The sequence below is a fragment of the Salvia hispanica genome, chromosome 1, assembly GCF_029641045.1.
Source record: "Salvia hispanica isolate PSC_SH4W2 chromosome 1, Shi_PSC_v1, whole genome shotgun sequence".
In the NCBI taxonomy this organism is placed as follows: Eukaryota; Viridiplantae; Streptophyta; class Magnoliopsida; order Lamiales; family Lamiaceae; genus Salvia; species Salvia hispanica.
Window position 1 is genome coordinate 47,088,985 of NC_142692.1, and position 20,246 is coordinate 47,109,230.

A 20,246-nucleotide genomic window follows, 5' to 3' on the forward strand; every position below is an offset into this window, starting at 1 on the left:
TTAAATATGGGAACAAGCACAAATAAGCTCAATATGTCTAGCAGCTACACAGGTTGCGCAGTCATCTTCTTCGTCATCATCTTCGCGGGACCAGTTATTTGTTCGCCGATGATGTTTGCTACAAAGCAACCGCGATTGACTAAGCAATGGATTCAACACCCACATTTGTCTCAGTTCCTCTATCAATTTTCTGCAACACAATCCCAACCTTACTCCATCTTTCTTAATCTTGGCAATCATTCCAATCCCCCTCCTCTTGTTCCCACTTAAAAGTATCAAAATGCAACAAAGGTATAGGGCTTGTACGTGTCCTGCTTCAGACGCCATGGTGAATTTTCGGAGAGCTAGTGCGTAGTCTTTCTTGTTGAAAAAATCCAACTGTCATGCCAATCAATTAAACACGTTAACTTATTTTTCCTATTTCAAATTCGATATATATTTTTTGTATAGTTTAGAAATATATACGCACCAGTGCTTCCCTGTACCAGACTTCAGGATTGGAGTTTTCTTTGCATTTGTTGAGAAACTTTTGTTTCTTCTCACATAATGGACTCCATTCAACAATTAAAAAATTGTCTAAAGTTGCATGTCGATAGACGTATGGATCTTCGGCAATTTCACTTAATTCTTTACAACTGCATCCCACCAAATAAATAAATACAAAATAAGTAAAGTTAATTGTGAGTAATTATAAAACACACACGTACAGCGCATAAATAACTGAATATAAACAGCAAGGGCCATAATTCATTAAAAAAACAGTCGATCATCTTGTATTTAAGATTTTCATGTCTAAAAATAGGATTTGCTAACATTATAAACCATTCTAACTTTAAATATTAAACAACGTTGCAGTTTTCATAAAATTGCAGTTAAAGATATCCAAGATAGTAAAATAAAATCAGCCAATTTTGAGAAACAAGTAAGCAAATCAACCGAGAAAATTAAGACATACCTTTGCTTAATGCTAGAGATGTCGGCTGCGGAAGATGCTGCAACTCGAGCTAGAATATGCGTCGTCAATTCACGAGGAATGGTTTGAAGATATGAAACTTTGTTCTTCTTTAGAAATCTCCTCATCCTCATGATTGATAATTCTCTGTCTTTTGGCGTCTTCAATTTGTATAGGGACTACGATTTTATAGATGGTTTGATTCCTAAGCCAACTCCAACATGGAAAATAGTTGAGTTTATTTTAGGAAATTTACCTTTCGAGTACTTATTAAAACTCATGCAGTTTGTTGTGTATTTGTACATACATATACTATTTTGCTTCCTTATTTCAGATCATGGATGGTAATTCAACAAAGAGAAATTTCTAGAATGAATTTTTAATATAAATTTCTAGACGCTTTAATTGTATTAGTTTTGGATTTTTATTAGGGATTGATTACTAATTGAACTCGAACATGGAAAAGTTTCGGTGATGAGTTTATTTCACTTTAATAATTATGTAATCTGCAAGAGTTTGTTTCCTTATTTGAGATCTTAAATCGACGGTGTAGATGGCAAGTTTCAACTATGACATATTTCTAGAATGATATTTAATTATATTATTACATTTTCAATTTAAGAAACGTTTTTCATTATCTAGTCTAATGGAGTATCAAAATAGACTAAAATCTAAATTTGGTCATCTACATTCTTTTAAAAAATTGTTTTCATTGTCTTTACCACTTAAAACTTTTGATTACGTATAAAATATCATAAATTGTAAGTTTATTAGCTTCTTATCCTAAATACTACTCCATGAGCAATTTGTATTACTTTTTGTAACACCAAACTTAAACTGGGTTTGTTGTTTTTTTCAAAAAATTACACACAGTAACACCTCATACCTTTATTTCTTTTTTTACTTTCTTTAACTTATTATCTTCTCTATTTTATTTTGTCTCCACTTAAATTTTTAAAAATTATTTTTCTTGAATCTCTTACAAAAGAAATGTGCACAAGTCCACTGTTTTCACCACTGGCGGAGCCAGCATAGAACAAACCATTGTATCCCCAAATGATTGCATAGTTAATATAGTATTGAGATTAATATTTCAAAAAGCAGGCGTGGTGCAGCGGTCTGTGAGGTAAGTTTTCTAAGTGGAGGGCTGAGCTCGATTCCTCCCCTATCCCACTAGTTTTCAATTGTTTTCCATTTTGATAAATTAAGGACTAGTAGATAGGTGCTTAGTGTTTATATACTAAGTCTATTGTATAATAATTTTTTTGTTTACATTCTAATGTAGTAGTACTATTTTTCATATATTGGATGTTTATTTAGCATAAAATTCGTACCCCCAATATTAAAAGTCTGGATCCGCCACTGGTTTTCACAATGATATTTATAATAAAAATAATCCAAGAAGTTTCTTTGGTTGAATGACCTTCTACGTAAGACCTGAAACAGGGACGGATGTACATGCATCCTACAAGGAGCAAATGCCCCACCTCAAAAAAATTCATTAGTGCTATTTTGATCATTATTTTTAAAAAAATTTGAAATATCATTATAAATGCCCCTTCTAAAATCCTTAAAATGTCTTTGTATGGAATTTTGCCCCACCTACACAGAATTTCTGGCTCCGTCTCTGACCTGAAATAAGGAAACAAAATTAAACTGGCTGAGTTTTCATAATTATAATATCTTGGCCAAGGGTAAAACTTCCAAAATAAACTCAACTATTTTCCATGTTGGAGTTTGATTAGGAATCAATCAATCCCTAAATTAGTAATCCCTAATCTGATAGCAGGTGTGAAAGAATATTTGCAAACATTTTGAGAAAATGAATGAAATGATTTTTCATGATAAAGTTGGAAGTTATACATATTATTTGAGGCGAGCGGCAATCCCCAAGCTGGGTATTTCAACGCTGATTCATACAATAGAGCTCGTCCTATGGAAGATGATGATGAGTCATACAGTAGAGTTTGTCTTGTGGTAGCGCAATTCAATAGTTATAGCATACAGTTTGATTAATTCAGTGTGGACGATATGGATGACGTATCAAATTAAACAAGGAATATAATAGTGTCATCGACAAAGCTGAAAAATTACGGCAGTCGGCAGTACCACAAATTCTTCAGTATTTCTGACGCCAACGATTTGGATCGATGATTAATATAAAAAGCAAGATATATATATATATATATATATATATATATATATATATATATGTGACCAGGGTTCTATTCTAATGCTTTTAGCACCCTAATCCAAAATTAAGACTAAATCTCCATCCTTAAATTTTAAAATGAGTGGATGAGATTAAAGCTCACAAAATCTCAATAAATAGTAGACAAAATATCAACAAAAGGGTAATATCGTCATTATGTTATCATATGATAATTTTCGTGAGTGTTTTTTTTATATCAACATTGTGTATTACAAATATCAACAATATGACATTGGAATATCAACACATTTTTATTGAGATTGGACATGCATTATATTGAGATTTTGCCTACAATATATTGAGATTTTTGTTGCATTTGTTGAAAATAGCTGCTTATCAACATGTACGAAAATTGAAATATAATTTATCAAATTTCATCACCCGAACATCGTCAGAACATATGCAATTGAGATCTCGTTGGAATCCTTATTAAATTATCTTTAATTTGATATATTTTTTGCGAAAAAATAATTTAAATTGAGAGAGTTACGTAAATTTAAAGATTTAAGATAATTTTGAGGAGAGAGAAAATAGTTAGTTATAATTACTACTTATAGGATTTGACATTAATACCCTTTTAATTTAATTAATAATTATTTAAATTTAAAATATATTACACTTGGCATCATATTAACCACAAGATCTTCTAATCTAATAGTTGAAAATTGGTCTCAATTTGGGATTGGTAATTAGTTAGCAATTAATTACATCCCTGTGTGACCAAATACTATCTAATTTATAATAATAACTAATAACTAATAACTGTTGAAAAGTAAAATGCGGAAAATAAAAGACACTAAAATCTTTATCGACTACATTGTATTTAGTTTGAATTATTGTTGATACATGGAGTACATAAGTATTTATAGGACTCTAGATATAAATATACCTAGGAACTATACCTATTGGAACTCTACATTATAAATGTTGTTCTCTTCCCAACAAGTTGGGACTCCATATTTTCTCTTCTCCACATACTTAGGAATTCTCAATTCATCTTTCCAACACTCCCCCTCAAGTTAAGTATCGAGTTTTTCGACACTTAACTTGCACGATCTTCATTTTGATAAATAGTTTATACTCGTATTCAGGAGTTCTTCACTTTTCATTGAAAGTTTAGACTCTTATCAAGGAGCTCCTTCAATTTTTTGTTGACAATTTTAACTCGTGTCATAGAGCTCTTCAATTTTTGGTTGGCAGTTTTAACTCGTGTCAAGGAGTCTTCTTCAGCAGTTTTAGCTCATGCCATAGGAGCCATCTTCGGCAGTTTTAGCTCGTGCCATTAGGAGCCATCTTCGATTTTTCAAACAGTTTTGACTCTTGTCAAGGAGTTTCTTCATTTTTTGGTTGACAGTTTTAGCTCGTATCAAGGAGCCTTCTTTGGCAGTTTTAGCTCATGCCATAGGAGACATCTTCGGCAGTTTTAGCTCGTGCCATTAGGAGCCATTCTGACAGTTTTGACTCATGTCGAGGAGTTAATTCCAGACCATTCTCGGTCCATTTCAGCTCAAACCATGAGCCAATTTCATTCCCAACTCAAACCATGAGCCAGTTTCATTCCCAGCTCAATACATGAGCCCCTCTTTTTTTCATTTTTTTTTTCTTCTTCTTGGCCCAATAACAGGAGCCCAAATTACTCTTTCTTACAAATGCTGGAATCGCCCGGCAGTGTAATTCTTCCGTTCTGCCGAACAGTTTTTCCTCTGCCATTGCTTACCTTTCAGCCTCTTCTCGGAATTCTTCTAGCAGCTATTATGGCCTTACTTCTCGATTCCATCAATAATTAGCTTTCTTCTAAGACTCTCTTCGGTCGAAGCAACTAGATGCTATAGAGTATTCACCGCCATTCCTGCGGTCATCATATCGATCTTCTCCGGCACCATGACCTTTACAGCGGCTGTGTGGCAACACTAACTCTCTCCCCCTCACCACGCAGAGGCTGGCGGCGGTGGTGGTGCATCTTCTCCATCATTAAATAGCCAGTCACAAGAACTTCAACTCCATCACTAAATGAATCTTGAGAATCTACGGACTTAATCTCACTTTTCAACTTCCCGTAGTTGAGTAGAACAATTTTTTTTTTTTATTGATGGCTTGCATAGAGAAGTGCAGATGATTTTGATGCGGAGTTCGCCGGATTTAGGAGGATCGACGACGATCTCCTTGATCGCCAGTGGCGCCGCAGCTGCCCTCGCCACCGCGGCTGCAGGAACAGAGTCGGCGCCGTACTGCCTTCGCCTAGCATCCTCGCCATCAGCGCCGCTGCTACACCCTGTCGCCGTCTCTGTTGTCGCTGGATTTTGCTGTTGCCTCACCATGGTCAGGTTTCGCCATCGATTCCCGTTTGAAACTCAGCCACCGAGAACCCACTGTCGTCATCTCGGTTCAGCCAAGCGCCTCGTTGTTTATAGCGCCGCCAACGCCAGCCCCAGACGTGGTTTCTGCTGCTGTCGTCGTGACACCGTTTCTGTAAGATCTTGCTATGGTATTTCATCCGTAGCTTTTTCCTATCTCTTTTTCCTTCATTTGTTCTCCTACCGCCGTTTTACTGTTTTGGAGAGGTGTTGTTCGGTCGCAAACTTCCTCTCCCCCTCGGCCGGACAATTCATTAACTCCATATTTGGAGCCATCATCTCCTCTGTGGAGAAACTGAATGACCTGTTATGGTTGTCCGGCATCTTCCCTTTCGGAGTCTTCTTACCTTTCTCTTTTAGATCTCATATCCTGATTGACGCTCTCCACCAGCAGCCAATCGACCATAATCTAGTATTTCTCCGTTGGCTGCATCACAGCTTTGACAAGAGAGGCCATCATCACGTAGCTGCTGTTCGGGCGTCGCCGTTGCTTGCGGTCTGCGCTGTCATCCATCCCTGTTCGCCGTCGGCCGGAGCTAAGCAGCCGCTGCTGGAGCTCTCTGAGGTCACCTCGTTGCTGCTGTCCGGATCAGTTCGGGCAGCCGCTGCCCAACGTTCTTCGTCTTGGCAGTCCTGTTTCTCCCAAAACTTGATAGGAGCTTGGAATTGTTTTCTTCTCTCTCTCGATTTCTTGAAGAAAAATATGGGGTGAAAATCTTTCAAGCAGAATAGCCTTGGTGCAACCCTTTTTTTTTTTTTTTTTTTGAACAAACTAACGAAGGATCGTTAGCTGCTCTGATACCATGTTGAAAAGTAAAATGCGGAAAATAAAAGACACTAAAATCTTTATCGACTACATTGTATTTAGTTTGAATTATTGTTGATACATGGAGTACATAAGTATTTATAGGACTCTAGATATAAATATACCTAGGAACTATACCTATTGGAACTCTACATTATAAATGTTGTTCTCTTCCCAACAAGTTGGGACTCCATATTTTCTCTTCTCCACATACTTAGGAATTCTCAATTCATCTTTCCAACAATAACTAACATCAATTTTATATGTTAAAAATATCAGCACAAGGATATAAATTGATCAATATTCTTATGTTGATAAACTTATGTTATTGTGTTAATATTTAAATATACATATTATATTGATGTAGTTATGTCCTTATGTTGATAATTTTAATACACAACAAGATTGAAAGGTTATTATGTAAATTAGTGATAAATTTGTTTTCTATTATATTATGCATATATTTAAATATAAAAAAATCAAGGACATCTTTCTAGAAGCAGAAAAGTACAACCATGCGTTTAGAAATGTTTATAGCTTACTTAAAATTCAATTCATAAATCCGTCTTTCTCACACTCATAAGCTTAATATATCTACCAAGAAAAGTTCATACCTTTATTTTATATGCAACTATGGAGTAATATTTTGTTAATAATGTAAAACCAAGTGTAATTTATCCCATCCTATACTACAAAAAGAATCGAAATACAAAAATAATAGATCAAATGCACGTTAAAATAAAATCATACTAGAAAGGAAAAGGTTAGTAACCAACTTTACAGTCAAATGAAATCATTTGTGAAAATTTAAAAAAAAATACTTTGAAGTGGGACCCAAGAAGATAAAAAATAAATGTAAGACGATTATGTTAATACAAACAACAGGGATCCAGGCGGACTCGAACCGCCGACCTCTCAAAGCGTGAAAGCAATTGAGCGCTCTCCCGTTCGAGCTTATGAATCCATTCAACATAATTTTTTCTACTTAACAAACCATCAATAAATAAACTTACCAACATCCAACGACTGACACAATTAACCATTTACTACCATAGTTAACAAATCAGGCGCTCTCAAGTGATAAGTAAACATTTTTAAAAACAATGCGCATATTACGGTTGATATAGACAAAAAACATTTTGAGTTAGCTGGCTCAATAAATGTCATTTAATTTGATAAATAGAAATAGAAATAAAATTAAAATTAAAATGCAAAATAAAAATTATGCTTGGAATAGTTTTGTAACCGATGATAAATCTTAACCAAATTAAAACTCTTCCCAAAGGCAATAATAGGTCAATTCGCTGCATCTTCCAACTGTGTCATAACTTCAAATCCCAAACTGACAAACCACACCCTACAAAATGCAAAGCAAATACTCGTATTAATATAACAAATCAAGCATTTAACTTCAAAACAAAAATATCAATCCAATATCAACTAGGTCCAGATCGCTTCACACATCCCAACAACTTTAAAACGCCCACCCAACCTTATTTTTACTAGAAAGGCAACCTTAATAAAGATATTTGTGATACAAACAGAAACTACCGTAGAAGGAATCAATCAATATAGGAAGGACAGATAACAAAGCTCTGCAACGTAAAGAGAACTGAAGTTCCAGGCAGCTTACTTGACAATTATCTTCAGCAACAACATTTGGAGATACAAATGAGGCACATGATTATATGCAACTGAAGAAAATACCTACGAGAACAATCACCATAGCCTTAGGAATTCACTCATGTAGAAAGCCAAAGCCAAAGCCAAAGCCAAAGCCAAAGCCAAAGCCAAAGCCAAAGCAGCAGCAAATCATCAAGACAGCCAGCATCCAAAGGGGCAGAAGACGCGAGACTGGACAAGTAAACCACAGTTGAACGCCACAGCAGCACATCATCATCAATGCATCCAGCATCCTTGGGCACGCCAGAACCTCCTCAAGAAGACTCGATCAATAGAAGAGACAATACTCCACATCCAATAAGCAACCAACCATCTACTGAATAGCTGATCTATTACAACCATGCTATAGCTTTGAACTACAGACTACAGAAAGACGAGTTCCTTCACCCATACAAATGGTTGATAGTGATAAGCCAACATACATCAACAATCATAAACAATAGCTACATCCCGCAACATAGGGGAACAAAGGAAAACAGAAACCGAAGGTATTAAACAATGAACACTATAGGTTTCAGTGTGTAACGACCTATCAAACATGATGCATTTTGTTCGTGAATAGTTATAAATGGATAATCATGATGCAGGTGTAAATGTAGTTGGTTACAGATTAATATTATCTCCATAATTAGATTAGACAAACGTAAGGTTAAGGCTTCCAGCTTGACGAGTACTATAAAGTTTTGTAATAAAAAACTGAGGTTGCAGATATCAGTTTTACATGTCATCCGTTCTTGATTATTTCCTACATTCCAGAGTAATTAGATAATTTGGACTACTAAACCAAGTAAAAGATACCAAATTCCTAGTTAACGTTGTTGCAATATTAATAAGAAGATGATGATGATATACTTAAAGAATGCAAATTTGTACCTCTGTTGTAGTTGATGCTCTTGAAGCCTTGTTCCCGAAGTACCATCTCAAATATTGGAAATGATTTGATCCTGATTAGACACATTTATTTCATACCGACGCATTCAAGATAACGACGGCGTGATTGGATTACCGTATTTGTACTTTGTATGTGTGCATAATATGGACAAGAAACGAGGCAGGAAGTTGAGAGAGACGAGAGGACACCACACACAGGGGGAGAGCCGGGCAAATCCCCGTGCCATCTCCCCTCAAAACCAAAAACGAAAACTTTTATTAACGGGCGACCTGCCATGCGAGCGCACCCATCATGGCAAAGGTCATGCAGACAACCACATCTCACCTCACTTTTCACATCTCACCTCATTTCACTCACGAATTTTTCCATTTTTTTACAGTCTGATTCCTCAACAATTAGCCGAGACTACAGACAGCAAGAACGCATGAATAAACACGACACAAAACAAATCACTTCCCTTGAGCCACTCGGCCAGTCCACCAGAGCACCGAAGACCGACAAATTGATGGTTAAAACTCGATTACTCCATACCGGTCAATATCCACGATCTGATGATCGTGTCTTCACAAGATGCTACGTGTTTCCAGATCCAAAAAAATGATTTCCAATCAACTACGGAAAAGCGATTCTGCATAAATACAAGAAAAAAGATATAGAAATACTTGGTTGATCAAAAATTCAAATCGAAAACCACCCCAAGACAAAATTATCATCCAAAGAATTAACGAAACCTACCAAATAAATCGAATACGGACACACACGAAAATAGATCTACGATTTACCTTCAACGATCCATCCAGCACGGTTGCAGATCCAGCAAAACCTCGTCGTTTCACAGCCGCAGCAGCGCATAAGAAACGCAAGTTTCACAACGGCAGCCAGGGTATAAACCAAGGGACAGCGCTATCAAATTGAGAAAAACCAGCAGGCATAATAAAACTCGGAAAAACCATAACCACGACGTAGATCGCCTCGCGATCTAAATGAATCTGACGGAAAGAACAAGAAAATAATCAGGCCTGCAGAAAGAGGACAGAAGCCAGTAGATCGAGGCAGCTTCGGAAATGAATGGATGCAAAGAAGGAATGAGACGATAAGGTGTATTTATTGTAGGCGGTTGACGATCCAACGGCTGGAAATGAGTGGATGGGAGATATTTTGAACGGCTGGATAAGTGCAAACGACGTCGTAATGTAGAATTTAAAGCTGTGTGGAATAATCGGACGGCTGTGCTTGCATCTTGTAAAGCGGAAGGTTCTGGATAGATGATGGTTGACGCAAACTATTATGCGGAAGACAGGTATGCAACGTGTTTCAGAATATCAATAATATTTGCATTTAGTCCCTCAGCTTTCATGAAATTGTGGTATGACCCATGATAGTGTTAGAGCACTCCCAATGGCCGGCGGCGTTAAATCTGGCGTTTTATCGCCGGATTTCGCCGAGAAATTGCCGCCAATGGGGTGAATTCGGCGTTTTTTCCGGCGTTAATTCTACCGAATTAACGCCGGCCCCCGAAAAAACGCCGAGTGAACGCCGGCCACTGTAGGTGCGTTCGGCGTTTTCCGGCGTGTTTTTTTTTTTTTTTTTTTTAATACCCAACGGCTATTTTTTCCCCTTTATATAATTCCTCCTCCTCCTCCATTCATCACACACAATCTTCATTTTCTCAATTTTCAATCTCATTTTCTCAATCTTCTATATTCAATCTTCAAAATTATGAGTTCAAATAGGAAAAAATCTCGAAAAGGTAAAGGCAAAGAGTCGAGTTCCCAAAATCCCAACCCCACTGATGAAGCAAATGAGCAGTGGATGAGCTCGTTGTTGTCGATGGGTTCTCCTCCCGGCCAATATCCATATGCGAGTCCGTCCCCATTGCAGACTCCTCCGGTGCGCAGACTTTCTCCGTACTTCCAGTCTGCCCTCAGCATGCCCTCTCCAACCGACGATGTGTATCGCCCCCAGATAGTCACATCGTTGTTCGACACCCCTGGAGCCACTCCAGACGACGAAGGATCTCAGGCCGCGACGTACACAACGGATCTGACACTCAGCACGGACGACTACGAGGTGGAAGAAACGCCCGCCGACCCGCCTTCCAGGAGCAGGAAGGGGAAGGCGCCGTCGCCGGAGTCGACGGCTGCGACTGATACGGCTTCCGATGAGAAGCCGAAGCGGGCAAGGACTACTTACACTCTGGCAGAGTCCGAGCTTATAGCCAACTGCTGGGCGGACACGACGCAAGACTCGGAGCGCTGCAACTACCAGACTGAGCTCATTTTCTGGGAGCGGGTTGCGGAGAAGTACAAGACCAACAAGACTGCCTCGATGAAGGACCATGGCAGCGAGGCGATCCGCCGGCATTGGGAGCGCCTCATGAGGGACTGCGGCCACTTCAACGGTATATACTCTAACTTGATGACGAACATGACGAGTGGCCAGAACGAGCACATGGTCCGAGATGAGGCCATGCAGAGGTATAGTGGCAAGTACTTGACGAAGAGCTTCAAGTATTGGAACATCTATGAGACGCTGAAGGATCTCCCCAAATTCCGGACGGGGATGCACAGCGTGCTGCACGGGAAATCGGTGCGCTCGCGACTTAGCGGTGCGGAGAGTGAGGGCAGCGCGATCCCCATCGACTTGTCTGAGGATGGTCCGCACGAGCGCCCTGTGGGAGCGAAGAAGGCGAAGGGGAGGCGGAAGGGGAAGGGCACATCGTCAGATGCCCAGTCGGAATCCCCGTTCTTACAACAAGCCACGTTCTCTTCCAATGCCGCCACTCTGGCGCAGTTTTACACGCTGTACTTCACCGGCGGCGGAACCCCAGAAGAGAAGCAGTCCCTCTGGTCGACCATCCAAAATATGAAGATCAAGATGGGTCTCTCGCCGGACACTCCTCCCTCTTAGTTTTTTAAATCCTTGTTTTTTATGGTTTTTTATTTGTAGTTTTTTTTTTCTCGTTGTATTATATTTTCCAATGATTAATACAACGACGAATTGTTCATTTATAAATCTATTTATTAAACACATTTGTAGGGAAAATTAAATAATATTAAAAATGATGATGTAAGAATGAAATGTTGAGTTAGGGAGAAATAAGGGAGAAACCATTGGAGCAGTTGGCTAAAAGTTGGCTAAAAACTGGGGATAAATTTTGGTGCTGATGTGGCGCTGATGTGGCAGGAGTTAGGGAGAAATAAGGGAGAAATAAGGGAGACCATTGGGAGTGCTCTTAATCCAGTCAATCTTAGAGGTGCACATACCCAACCGAACCGGTTCGTAATCGGAACTGGCACAGCGGTTCCAAATAGCCAGACGGTTGGACAGTTCCCACGATTCGGTTCAGGTTTACAATATTTAGAAATTGTAACCGTCGGTTCACCGATTCAAGTAAGTTTTCAGGCTAGGTCCTAAGCTTTTCAGGCACGACAGATATAGGTATTCAGAAAATCGGTGGTTTTCCATCAGAAACCGGCATTTCAGGCGGTTATAAATTGTACTCCCTCCGTCCCATAGTAGATGTCACACTTGGGAGATGGCACGAGATTTTAAGAGATATTATTTTGTATGTTTAGTGGTGAGAGAAAATATAATTTTATAATTGATGTGAGAATGAACTTTTTCCAAAAGAGGAAATTTGACATCTTTTGTGGAAAAACTAAAAAGGAAAGTGTGACATCTACTATGGGACAGAGGGAGTAGTAATTTATATCAATTATCAATTTTAATCATTTCAGGTTGTAACTTGTAATCTCGTTGAAATTTATATCTAACAAAATTACAATTTTCATCCTTATTGTTTGAATTTTATTTATGCACATTATATAGATAATAAAGACTAAAAAGAATAAAAAATTGAACTGTTGAACCGGCCCGGAACCTGACTCAAGCTAAATTTGCAATCAATATGTCACCCACAAGTATATGGGGTATGTAGCACGTGGCAAGTTGAAAGTATCGATCCTCGAAGACTAAATGCCGGCTTGAGTACTACGATGCAACTTTGAACACTATCTCGATTAATAAAGGGGGTTTTTGGTTTTTCTTAAACTACGAACTAAGAACAAAGAACAAGTAAGCAAATAAGAGCAAATTAGGAAACTAAAGCAAATAAAAGGTAGTTTTCGCACAAATTGGGAAGGTAGGGATATGGATCCGTTGGTATGGATCACGGGTGTTCACCTAGGGATCATGCTCATCTATTGGGTCGCATGTGTGGCTAGGAAAGTCGGGACAATTGGCTAGACCCCCTCTCGGGTGCATTTAACTCATTGATCGGCCTCTAATGTCGGAGTCTCCTTCCTACAAGTCAAGGCCGACTCCTAAGACCTACGGACCCAAGCCCTCTCTCTAGCTATGTATCTCTCGATTACATAAAACGCACGTAGTTGTTGATTATTTAACAATCTAATCAAGCATCTCTTAATTACAATAATTAAAACAAGACATTTTCAATTGGTAGCTAAGCAATTAGATAATGAAAAAGCTCAATACCCAACAAAACCAACATAAAAGAGATAGATAAGCATAATTCAAGGTTTAACCAATGGATTCCATACAAACTTCACCAATATCTCTAATAAAGACTTAGCTACTCATAGTGGAAGCTAAGACAAAAGTAAATACAAAACCCAACAAAGGAAAACATGATAGGAATGAAAAATAGAACTCCCTTAGGTGGACTTGATGTTAGGGAGAGTCTTCTTCTTCAATCTCTTGAAGATGGAAGCCTCATTGCCTTCGATCATCTTGAATCTCTCGATTTCTCTCTTGATTTTGCAGTGGGGAAAGTTAGAGCTCGAGTATCTGAGTGCCCTCTTATACTCGGAGTGAAAAATGGGCAAAAACGGGTATTTGCGTAAAACGCCCGATCGCGCAATTTGCAAGATGATAAACGACCGATCGGGCAATCCAGAAGTATCACGATGTCAGCCTAAAACGCCCGATTGGGCTTTTTGTCGGATGCGAAATGCCCGATTGGGCTTTTTGTCGGATGCGAAAAGCCCGAGCGGGTTTTCTCTCTGGAATTCACTTCAAAACGCCCGAGCGGGCGAAGTCCCTAGAATCAACCATTTGCTCCGTTTTGCCCCGTTTTAACCTGTTTTTACTTCAAAACTCCAACAAACTCATTATTTCATCTAATCAATGATTACGTGGGTGAAAACCTATTATAAACTCCTTAATTCAACAAAAACATGGATTAAACACCTCTAAAACCATCCTAAACTATGAGTTTGTCAGAACCGCTGATCTTGGCCCAAAACCGGCGGTTGTGGGTCGTGAACCGGAACAGCCAAATATCAATCCGGACCGATTTAGGTTCAATTATTTCATGAATTGTGAACCGTCGATTCCAAATCGGAACCGGCGGTTTTTGAACCGTGTGCACTTCTAGTTAATCTGGGTAAGTTAGCATGTGTGTTAATCTTGCCCGACTTGATTTGCGTATGAAGATTGGAAGTCTTCTAGTGGATGGTGGGGTTTAGGGGTGTCACCTCCGTGCTGCCAACTATGCGAAAAATTCATTGATTCTTTTATTTAAATCATGGAACTATAATTTTCGTCCATGTTGCATGATGCAGCTCCTCAAATATATTATTATTATTATTATTATTTGATGATATAAATAATGTTGTGTCATTTAAAAACAATAGAAAATTTAGCTAATTTTGTCTTCCACATCAATGAAATCTAAAGCTTTATAATTTCAATTTCACTTTCATTTCGACGAGACAAATGAAATCAAAAGCTTTTTTTTTCATAAAATTATTTAGAGTATGTGAATTTCACACCTTCATTTCGACGAGACAAATGAAATCAAGAGTTTTTTTTTGGCATTAAATTATTTAGAATATGTGAATATAATTTTGATTGATTATAAACATCAATAAAAATTTGTATTGATTAGATAAATTCAAATATCTAAGAAAAGTAGTAAAATTAAAATTATATTTTGTAAATATTAGTACTATATAGGAGTACATCATCCACCTGCCATTAGGAGTCTTATTTGAGTTCGACACGGGATTTAAGAAAATACTATAAAGGAAAGTGGATGAAAAGGTATAATGGAATGTGAGATCCATTTTTATATATTGATTTAATAATAAAATATGAGTAAAATGTGGGTTCTACCTATTAGTTTAATGGCAGACACACTAAAATAGTAAATTGAGATTCCTAATGATGGACGGATAGAGTAAATAGTAATAATAGCAATAATAATGCACACACGAGTAAAAATCATAATTATAAAAGCTCGATACGGTAAATTTTGCTCTGAAATCCACGAAAGGTACAACCATAAATCTATAGAAGAATCGGAGAAGGTACCACGTGAGAAATTAACTCCTGGTGATGAGACGTATTAAACTATATGAAAAAATTTCCACCAAGGAGATGTAATGTAAGTAATCAAAATGTTGGTCAAATTATTGATAACTCACATAAGATTGTATCAAATGAACAAAGTCTTAAGATACAAAGGCAAAGTCGAGGAGACCATGGGAAGATACAAAGGAGTTTAAATATCCTACAATAGGAGCAGGAAGACCTTGTCTGTATTACACTGGTTCTAATTGTGTACCTCCTAAAGTAAAACTGTAGAACCATACGCATTCTATGATTAAAGTAATGCTACTCTAATTTGACAGTGTCATACTAGTAGTTAATATGATATGTGGTAAAAATTCATAGATCAATAATCTAATTTATAACAAAAGTTAGTGTTATTGTAATCCGTCTTAGCTCAGCTGGTAGAGCGCATGGCTTTTAACCAAAAAACCATGCGATCGTGTTCGACTCCCACATATGGTGACGCCGTTATTATTATTTATTTATTTATTTTTCACCTAAACAATGTTTATAAATTATAACCCTAGATGTTCCGTCTTCTCTCACACACAAATTTTTAAACACTCCCAGTGGAATTAATTATTGCTTGAATCTTAATAGTACTACATGTCAAAAGTTTAATAATTTATATTTTTATTTAATTTGGTGCCAATCAAAAAAAGATGAAAAAAACAAGACGAACTAAAGTTAGAACTAGTCAACAAATAATGATATTTACTGTTTTAATTTTTAAGTTGGTCAATTTGATTATAGATGATCGTTAAGAGTTGTTCGTAGTAATTCCTCTAAATCATCTGTAATCTAAATATTTTACAACCGTAAATAAAATATGAGTAAATGTAAACTCAATTTCACCAAAGCAGAAACTTTGAATCATAAATTCAAGTTAATACGATGGCAAGCTCAAAATGCATACACCACATGTTCGACAAAATGACTGAACCAAGTCAGAAAACCCAGAAACCACATTTCGGCGAAATACGCGAAACATTAATCCCCTAAACGCCGGTAGATCCAAACCCACCGGAGCCGCGAGCCGTGGCATCAAGATCATCAACCTCAGCCACTTCCGGCGTCACAATCTGTTGGATGATCAACTGCGCGATCCTATCCCCAACCTTGACTTGGAAGTCAACATCGGAATGGTTGAAAAGGATGACCCCAACCGGCCCTCGGTAGTCAGCGTCCACCACTCCCGCCCCCACATCGATCGAGTGCTTCCACGCCAGCCCAGACCGCGGCGCTGCAGTTAATTGTGCATTTATTCATCCAAGAAAAAGCAAAAATATTTACAATTGCGCAGTAAAATTACCGATTCGAGCATACGTTCCTTCGGGAACAGCAACGCTGAGATCCGTTGGCACCAGAGCTTTTCCTCTCGCTGGAACCTTCGTCTCCACGGCGCTATTGAATTCGAAAAAATACTATAAAATTCTCGAAATAAAGAAGAAGCTGGTTCACGGAGATAAAAAGGCATACCTAGAGAGATCGTAGCCGGCAGAAAGAGGGGAACCCCTAGACGGCAAAACAGCTTTCTCCGAGAGCCTTTTCACTCTCAGAAACGGCGCGATTGCAGCTTCGGAAACACCGTTTTGGTCGTGGATCTTCTGAATCTTGGCCAATGGCTCTTGGATTTCGGAGGTGTGGTTCGGATTATCCGCCGCCTGAGCCATTTTGAGCGAATTTGAAGAGATTTTGCGGTTTTGAAATGCGCAGATGAAAATGGTAGTGAAAGCGGCGTGGGGCTTAAAAAGATGAACAAGTGTTGGGAGTTTTTGGATTCCCGCCATTTCTCAACCCTATTTTTGTGGCAAATGGAAAGATATATTTATTGCGCTTTTTTTAATATTTATGTTTACTTAAATTATTTATATTTCTTATTGTGTTTCTTTTATGGTGTTTACTTAAATTGCCAAACCAAATCCTAAAGTGCCATACTAATCAGATCAAAATGTAATTGACTTCCAATTCTTGATGGAACTATAAATTATGACTCAATACATAATTATATACAACCAAAAGTGTGGACGACTAATTAAAGACTTTAGTCTACTTTTTATAGTGAAAAAAACGTTTTGTAACAATGATATATAATAGCAATAATAAAAAATGTAACAATATAATCATTATATATAGAACATTTTCATAGTTGAATAATGTGTTCTAAATTGAATTGTCGTCTATACTGTCTAAGATCAAGAAACAAAATATATGTATGCGCGTATATACACTATATATAATTTCAGATTCCGTATTTCTCATAGTTAAAGTATCTTCGAAAAGTAAATTTTCTACCTAACTAAAGGCAAAAGATTGGATTATGACTGAAATTATTGATAATTACAATAAAATGTAGTACAATTATTTTAAAATTTGTAAAAGTACGCTAACATATTAAAGAAACTCCATGGTGTTTTTCTACAATAGTAATTCTAATAAAAAAATCATTCTATAAGTTTCTCTTAATTAGTTGAATTACAAGTTCAAATAAGGAAACATAATATATGTATGTAAATATTTGCAGATTCCATAATTAAACTGAGAAGTTTTCATAATTACAATTTCTTTGCAAAAGTCAAATTTCCTAAAATAAACTCAACTATTTTCTATGTTGGAGTTTGATTAGGAATCAATCCTTCATTAAAAATAATACAAACCACCTATAAAATGTAGTCTCCGATACAAGTTGCAGAAGCCAAAACATGTAGAATTATCAAGCACGAGGATAAGGAGATTTCCAAAGAAGAGCAAAGTTTCCAACTATTCCTCGTGAATTGACAACACAAATTTTATGTCGAGTAGCAGCTTTTTCAGCAGCCGATATCTCTAGCATTAAGTTAAGGTATGTCTTAATTTTCACGGTTGATGTTTCTCAAAGTTGGCTAATTTTATCATTGGCGGACCTAAGTGGAGTCATGGGGGTTCTTGGACTCCCGACTATTTTCGTTTAAACTATATATATACTATATTTATAGAACAAAATAACATAATTGATGTTGCTGAGTTGGCTGTCATCCTGAATCACAAACCAGAGGGCTCAGTGTTTCCCTAGCCTAGCGCTTTTTGTTGTTTTTTTATTTATGTATTTTGTTAATTTATTAGTTAATTTATTTATCAATAGTTAGTTCATTCTCCACCCACTTTAGAGAGATGAACCAAAAAAGAATGAGTTTTATTTACTTCTTCGTTTTGTTGTTTTTCATTAGCTGAACAGTTATTTATTTAGTCTATTTATTAGTTAATTTATTTATGAATAGTTAGTTTATATATTTTCACTTTACTAATTCTTATATACTTCTTCATTCGTATAAATATTAAGTAATAATGTTTATAATTAAAAAAAAATAATAAAATTATAGCTCAATTAATATACTAATAAAATTATAGCTCAATTAATATACTACAGATTAACGTATGGTTTATATATATAATATTAGTAAATCTAATTTAAAAGTTATATTTTTTATTTAAAAATAAATATATTTCTCAATTATTTCGGCGTTGTCAATAATAGCATATGCAATAATTATTAACCTTAGTTTAGACCCTCACTATAAAAATCCTTCATCCGGTACTGAATTTTACTATCATATTACAAAACTTTCACGGTTTACTTGCCGTGCTACATTTTATTGAATACTTCAAGTTTGCAAACCTTACTTTTTACACATGAAAGTCTTAATTCAAGCATTTACTTTACATATAAAAACAACTTTATTTTACTTGATATATTTATTTGTTTTTTGGGATCACAGCGGTAAAGAATTAAGAGAAATTGCTGATGATGGAGATGTCTACTGTCATGCATATGTAGACAAATTTCCAATTGTAGAGTGGAGTCCATTATGTGAAAAGAAATAAAAATTTATCAATAGATGCAAACAAATCTCTAATTCTGGAATATGGCATAGAGAAACACTGGTACGTATTTTTATTTGTAAAATATGCTATTTCACTTGAAAATAGAAAACTTATGCATGCGTTAACCTGTTTAATTTGGTGTGACAGTTGAACTTTTTCAACAAGACAAATCTAGAATCAGCTATTCCAAAGTTGGACAAGGCCGTGAAAGTAGGGCATGTTAGAGCCCTGTATGCTTGTTGTATTATTTCTCTTATGAGTGGGATCGATCAAGTCAAACAGAAGGGGATTAAATTGATGGCCAAAATGATTAGGAATGGATATATAATGACAAGATTAAAATGGTGTTGTCGAAAACTGATATAGGAATTGGGACAAATGTGGATATCCAATCCGGTGCTCAAAGATCCGCCCATCTTATGTAGCAAACTCCACCGTTGCTACCGAAAAACTAATACTTGGTCCGACGAGGATGAAGAAGACGATTGTGAAGCTTGTGCTGCCGATAAACATGTTCAACTTATCTCTTCTAGTTGTGCTAAGTACTAGTTATTTTCTCTCTTTTTTTTCAATTTCTTTGTTTTAGTGTGAAAAGGATTTGCTTAATTTCTCTGGTTGTACGATGATATTCCTCCGATCTCATTTCACATTCTTAATCTCAATTTTCATTTTGTGGTTGTTCAACTCAAATTTTATATACTAATATTTACTTGAGACTTAATCGATTCATGATTGTTCAAAAAATTATCGAAACCTGAAAGTTATTGATACAAATCAAGTGGGATTAAATCAAGTAATGCTTATTCAATAGTAAAATAATGAAAACATCATTTTATACTAACTAGGGGCGGAGCCATGAATTAAACTCAAGAAGGGCAAAAATATGCATAAACAAATAATTGAAGAATTGAGAAGGGGCATTTAAAGAAGGAACTCAAATAAATATTTAAATTTAAAGAAAAATTAGTATAGAAGAACATTTTTGAATAGGAGCAATTGCCCCACTACAAATACACGTGGATCTGCACCTGATACTAACCATATTTTCGAGACATATTGAATCATACATATTGTGTGAATTCTAATTTATAACTTGTACTTGTTTTGTGTATGTTGAAGCAGATTTACTG

The 20,246-nt window shown here is 36.6% G+C and overlaps 2 protein-coding genes and 1 pseudogene across 2 annotated transcripts; 1 reads left to right on the plus strand and 2 right to left on the minus strand.

Annotated features, from left to right (window-relative positions):
- Positions 1–1,086, minus strand: LOC148933991 (F-box protein At2g35280-like). The gene is made up of 3 exons (XM_089069757.1): positions 956–1,086; positions 470–635; positions 1–378 (listed from the first exon to the last, which is right to left on the minus strand). Exons 1-3 carry the CDS (start codon positions 1,084–1,086, stop codon positions 1–3), a joined length of 675 nt encoding a protein of 224 aa, XP_088925883.1.
- A 14,992-nt stretch (positions 1,087–16,078) lies between these two features.
- On the minus strand, positions 16,079–17,069 carry LOC125223626 (deoxyuridine 5'-triphosphate nucleotidohydrolase-like). Its single transcript, XM_048126858.2, has 3 exons — positions 16,735–17,069; positions 16,568–16,659; positions 16,079–16,498 (listed from the first exon to the last, which is right to left on the minus strand). The coding sequence occupies exons 1-3, from the start codon at positions 17,043–17,045 to the stop codon at positions 16,254–16,256; spliced, it is 648 nt and encodes a 215-aa protein (XP_047982815.2). The 5' UTR covers positions 17,046–17,069; the 3' UTR covers positions 16,079–16,253.
- A 593-nt stretch (positions 17,070–17,662) lies between these two features.
- On the plus strand, positions 17,663–19,665 carry LOC148933992 (uncharacterized; annotated as a pseudogene).
- Positions 19,666–20,246: the final 581 nt, after the last annotated feature.

Bases quoted from the DNA above. Each gene is read 5' to 3' on its own strand.
- LOC148933991 (XM_089069757.1), bottom strand. From the start codon at position 1,086: ATGAGGATGAGGAGATTTCTAAAGAAGAACAAAGTTTCATATCTTCAA. The intron at 636-955 runs GTATGTCTTAAT...GGTGGGATGCAG, and splicing joins ATCTCTAGCATTAAGCAAAG to TTGTAAAGAATTAAGTGAAA. The intron at 379-469 runs GTGCGTATATAT...TTGGCATGACAG, and splicing joins TCTGGTACAGGGAAGCACTG to TTGGATTTTTTCAACAAGAA.
- LOC125223626 (XM_048126858.2), bottom strand. From the start codon at position 17,045: ATGGCGGGAATCCAAAAACTCCCAACACTTGTTCATCTTTTTAAGCCC. The intron at 16,660-16,734 runs GTATGCCTTTTT...CGAATTCAATAG, and splicing joins GCCGGCTACGATCTCTCTAG to CGCCGTGGAGACGAAGGTTC. The intron at 16,499-16,567 runs GTAATTTTACTG...AATTAACTGCAG, and splicing joins AGGAACGTATGCTCGAATCG to CGCCGCGGTCTGGGCTGGCG.